The sequence below is a fragment of the Gekko japonicus genome, unplaced genomic scaffold (genome assembly GCF_001447785.1).
Source record: "Gekko japonicus isolate JY-2015 unplaced genomic scaffold, Gekko_japonicus_V1.1 scaffold6536, whole genome shotgun sequence".
Classification (NCBI taxonomy): domain Eukaryota; kingdom Metazoa; phylum Chordata; class Lepidosauria; order Squamata; family Gekkonidae; genus Gekko; species Gekko japonicus.
The window spans coordinates 7,189-12,660 of NW_015166647.1; the positions used below are offsets into that span (position 1 = coordinate 7,189).

Below are 5,472 nucleotides of genomic sequence, written 5' to 3' on the forward strand. Positions count from 1 at the left end.
GGAGTCTCAGAGCGGCTTACAAACTCCTTTCCCCTTCCCCTCCCCACAACAGACACCCTGTGAGGTGGGTGGGGCTGAGAGAGCTCTGACGCAAACTGCCCTCAAAGAAGAAGAAGAAGAGATTGGATTTCTACCCCGCCCTTCACTACCCAAAGGTGTCTTAGAGCAGCTTTCAAACTCCTTTTCCCTTCCCCTCCCCACAACAGACACCCTGTGGGGTAGGTGGGGCTGAGAGAGCTCTTGACAGAAACTGCTCTTTTTCAAGGACAGCTCTTATCAGAACTATGGCTTGCCCAAGGTCATCCAGCCAGGTGCAAGTGGAGGAGTGGGGAATCTAAACCCGGTTCTCCCAGATTAGAATCCGCGCACTTAACCACTACACCAAACCATCAAATTGTAACCGACACATGTGGCATTCCAGGCAAGAGACAAGCAGAGGTGGTTTTGCCAATATTCCCTTCCACATAGCAACCCCACTCTTCCTTGGTGGCCTCCCATCCAAGTACTAACCATGGCTGACCCTGCTTAGCTTCCGAGATCTGACAAGCTCAGGCTAAGCCAGGCTATTCAGACGGCTGCGACAAAACGCAGTGGTTGGCAAAAGGCGCAGACCACTCTGGGAAGGAGGAAGCACGGGTCGTTCCCAACATGCAGCTCAGTTCTGCTCTCAAGAACCGTCTCTCACCTTTTCTGGAGGACCCCGACCAACTGGACCAGCCTCTCCTGCTCTAGCTCAGCAGCCAGGAGGAGAGCTCTGTACTCCGCGATCTGGACATTCAAGACTTTCGCGTCCAAGTCATCGGGCTCGATGGGCCTAAAACGGACAGGAAGTGAAGGGACCGGGCTCATTTTGAGTGACTCGGTTTTATTTCAGGCATTTACATGACCCTTGTCCAGCACTGGTTCAAAGCGGGTTACAAAGAGGGGATCAAAAAACAGATATAACAAGAATCTTATAAAATAGTCAGGAAAAAAACACACGATATCATAGAATCATAGAATGTTAGAGTTGGAAGGGACCTTGCAGGTCATCTAGTCCAACCCCCTGCACTCTGCAGGAGCAAAGCCGAAAGATAGCCCTGCAACATGCCCGAAAGATGGTCGTCCAGCCTCCGCTTGAAAGCGTCCAGCGAAGGAGCGTCCACCACCTCCTGAGGCAGTCTGTTCCGCTGCTCAACGACTCTCACAGTTAGGACGTTCCTCCTGATATTTAGTCGGTAACGACCTCCGTTGTAATTTCCACCCATTAGACCTAGTCTTGCAATCCAGAGCAAGAGAGAATAGATCTGCTCCATCTTCTACATGACTTCTTCTTCTTAGAATCATAGAACGTTAGAGTTGGAAGGGACCTTGCAGGTCATCTAGTCCAACCCCCTGCACTCTGCAGGAGCAGAGCCGAAAGATAGCCCCACAACATGCCCGAAAGGTGGTCGTCCAGCCTCTGCTTGAAAACGTCCAGCGAAGGAGCATCCACCACCTCCCGAAGCAGACTGTTCCACTGCTCAACCACTCTCATTACAGTTAGGAAGTTTCTCCTGATATTTAGCCGGTATAGACTCCCTTGTAATTTCCACCCATTAAATCTAGTCTTGCAATCCGGAGCACGAGAGAACAGATCCGCTCCACCTTCTACATGACAGCCCTTCAAATACTTGAAGACTGCAATTGTGTCCCCTCTAAGCCTTCTCTTTCCCAGGCTAAACATACCCAACGCCTTCAGCCTTTCCTCGTAAGATTTAGATTCCAACCCTCTCACCATCCTGGTTGCCCTCTTCTGGACACGCTCGAGCTTGTCAACATCCTTCCTAAAATGTGGTGCCCAAAACTGGACACAGGACTCCAGGTGAGGCCTGACCGTAGCAGAATAGATATTTTAAATATCAATCATCTGCTCAGAAAAAAACATAGGATTCAAGAAATTGGCCAACGTTTTATAGATTTATGGTGTGGCCTCATGTTGAAGACCGTGTACAGCTCTGGTCACTGTATCTCAAGAAGAAGAAGAAGAAGAAGAAGAGATTGGATTTCTACCCCGCCCTTCACTACCCAAAGGTGTCTCAGAGCAGTTTACAAACTCCTTTCCCTTCCCCTCCCCACAACAGACACCCTGTGAGGTCGATGGGGCTTAGAGAGCTCTGACAGAAACCACTCTTTTTCAAGAACAGCTCTTATCAGAGCTACGGCTTGCCCAAGGTCATCCAGCCAGGTGCAAGTGGAGGAGTGGGGAATCAAACCCGGTTCTCCCAGATTAGAGTCCGCACACTTAACCACAGCACCAAACTGGCTGAGGAACCAGTTGGTCACTGTGTGAGACAGGATGCTGGACTAGATGGGCTCTTCCTGTGTTCTTATCATGGGAAGGCCTCGGCCTGTATGCCCTGTTGCTGGCTGTCCAGAGGAACTGGTTGAGGCCACTGTGTGAGACAGGATGCTGGACTAGATGGACCCTCACTGGTCTGATCCAGCAGGGCTCTTCAGATGTTCTTATAAGGGGTAGGCCTCGGCCTCTCTGCCCTGTTGTTGGCCCTCCAGAGGAACTGGTTGGCCACTGTGTGAGACAGGATGCTGGACTAGATGGACTATTGTTCTGATCCAGCAGCCCTCTTCTTATATGCAGTTTGGTGTAGTGGTTGTGTGCCTGCTGATGTGACCTTGGGTCAGTCACAAGCTCTGGCACAGCTGTCCTTGAAAAAGAGCAGTTTGTGTCAGAGTTCTCTCAGCCCCACCCACCTCACAGGGTGTCTGTTGTGGGGAGGGGAAGGGAAAGGAGTTTGTAAGCTGCTCTGAGACTCCAAGTGAAGGGCAGGGTATAAATCCAATCTCTTCTCTTCTCTTCTCTTCTTCTTCTTTTCTGGAAGAATTAAAGGGAAATAGCAGAAATCGATGGGAGTCGGGCACATTCAAGATTCCTACCATGGCAGGGGAGGTGGAGTTTAACTTTTGCAAGGATGAACACAACTCAGACGGGTCTTAGAGACCGGGAGACGGAGAAAATTCCACGGTTAAGTCACCAATGGAATTTCAGCTGCCCCCGGGATGGGATGCCCCCGGGGGTCTTTGCACATACCTGCCAAGAGAGACGGTGGCCGGACACGAAGTTGCGGCAGAGTCCACCAGGGTGTGCCCCATGTGAGACACGAACCTGAAATGGAGAGAAAGCACTGTAGATGTTTCTGCAAGCGGCTCTACATTCAACCTGCCTACCCTCCATCACCTATGCTTGGATCGCCAACTACAGATGTGAAGGCCCAGAAAAAAAACGGAAACATTCGGGGGGGAAATGTGTTTTTTCCATTTTTTTTCCTGAAGCCTTTTTTGTTTTTTTCCGAAAAATTGGAAAAATTAAAAGAATTTGCACAACTAATCTGATCCCCAGTGGCCCCCCCCTTCCAAAACCACTTGGTGGGCATCAGGAAACGCGATGGTGGGCACCACGCTGGAGAACCCTGTTCTATGGGAACAACCGGACGGTCAGCTATGCTGCCATGGTAACAAGGGAGGTCAGATGTTACATTGACCTGTGTACAAAGTACCTCTCCATTCCTTCTGTGCTTCTTCATTGCTGTAACGCTTGCTCAGGGGTCGTTTCCTGCAGGAGCGCACAGGAGTGGAGCTCCGGCAGTAAAGAGCCCCCGAACTGACGGTGAGGTGATCACTGTGAATGATTCTGCTACCGTTTATGGATAACAACGATCACCAGCACGTTATTATGGTTTTAGAATTGTTTTAATTGTAACTTATGTTTTTAATATAATTGTCTGTTTTGTAAGCCGCCCTGAGCTGGCTTGTCTGTTTTGTAAACCGCCCTCCTTTGGCTAGGAGGGAGGGGTAAAAGTTCAAACAAACAAACAGGAACAGCTCCCTGCCCTCCTCCGTTTTAGAATTGTTTTAATTGTAACTTATGTTTTTAATATAATTGTCTGTTTTGTAAGCCGCCCTGAGCTGGCTTTGGCTAGGAGGGAGGGGAACAGGAACAGCTCCCTGCCCCCCTCCTCTAAGTGAACGCCCTTCAAAGACTTCAAGAGAGCAATCCTGTCCCGCCCAACTTCCTCTTCTCCAGGCGGAACGTTCCCAAGTCCCTCGGCCTTTCCTCGCAGGGCTGGGTCTGATCAAACAATTGAGAGCTTCTTATCAACCGTGAATGAGCTACCGGCTCTGATGGGGGACCGCGGTCCTTTAATAAAAGGGTTTAAGCGTTAAAAAAAAGGACAAACATCATACTCTCTTACTTCGTGGAAGCGTTCCCGCCAACGTGATCCCCCTTCCTGGATGCTGACGTGAAATTCTCTTCTTCCAAAGACTCTGCGGACAGAGGAGAAGCGGAATCGGATCTGCCTTCCTCCGGTTGATGGAGATGCTGCTGCTGTAAAATACCAATCAAGTCAGAGCCCGAGCGGCATAGTACTTGAAGGGCTGTCCCTTAGAGGAGGGCAGGGAGCTGTTCCTGTGGGCAGCGGAAGAGAGGACCCACAATCATGGGTTAACATTAAGGGCGGGAAGGTACCGGCTGGATCTTAGGGGAAACATGTTGACAGTCAGAGTTATGGAATCCGCTGCCTAGGGAGGTGGTGAGCTCCCCCCACTGGCAGTCTTTAAGCAGCGGCTAGACAAACACTAGTCAGGGATGCTCTAAGGCTGATCCTGCACTGAGCAGGGGAGTGGACTAGATGCCCTCTATGGCCCCTTCCAACTCTGTGATTCTGTGAATGTCAGGTGAGGACCTGGGAGAGCCGCTGCCAAGTCCTCCCTCAGCCGTGAAGCTCGCTGGGCTCAGTCTCTCTCAGCCGGGACTACCTCACAGGGTCGTTGTGACGAAAATGACATCTGCGGCCCGAAGTGTTACCATGTGTGCTTTAAATGTATTATTTGTGCTATGCTGATGAGCTCCTCGGACGAAGAGCAGTTGGACAATGGCTAACATCTGCACACACTTGTCAAAGAGATTTATATCTCGCCTTTCTGCCCTCACAAGGGCCACTGAGGTGGCTCGCTGTTTAAGAACTGTAATAAACTGTAAGGACTCAAAATAATTCCGGCGAAGGAGCCGGCAAGCCCCATTACATCTTCTAAGGCCCAAACTATTTGTGACACAAGTCAAGTGAGAAGGTGCCTCAACCTGACTTGCAAACAGGGGTCATTTCGTAGAAAAAGAGGTGCAGGAGCTCATAACTTGCTTTACCTGCGAGGACGTGAGCTGCCCGACCTTCTCCTCCAGCTCCCTCACTTGAGCCTCTCGCTCGGCCAACATCTGCCTGAGCTGTCCGATTACGCAGTTCTGCGTCTGCCCCTGGGCATTCAGCTGCTGCCCCAGGCTCTGCCGGTTTTCCTTGTTCATCTCTTCCTCCTGACTCAGGTTCTTCAGGATGACTTGCATTCCCTTCTGCTGGCTCTGGGGAAGCGGGGGAAGGCACAAAGGGATGCTCTGGTTTGTACAAAAGAGTCATTAAAAAGGCAGAAAGGCAGCCAACAGAG

General features: G+C 50.6%; 1 protein-coding gene across 1 annotated transcript in view; it reads right to left on the minus strand.

Annotated features, from left to right (window-relative positions):
* CCDC13 (coiled-coil domain containing 13) overlaps positions 1–5,472 on the minus strand; it is a gene marked incomplete at its 5' end in the record, with an annotated part of 19,468 nt that overhangs the window by 6,207 nt on the left and 7,789 nt on the right. Inside the window, 4 exons of the mRNA XM_015412411.1 lie at positions 686–814; positions 3,068–3,142; positions 4,230–4,360; positions 5,180–5,389. Of these exons, the coding sequence (XP_015267897.1) occupies positions 686–814; positions 3,068–3,142; positions 4,230–4,360; positions 5,180–5,389 (545 nt within the window). The remainder of the gene's footprint in view (positions 1–685; positions 815–3,067; positions 3,143–4,229; positions 4,361–5,179; positions 5,390–5,472) is intronic.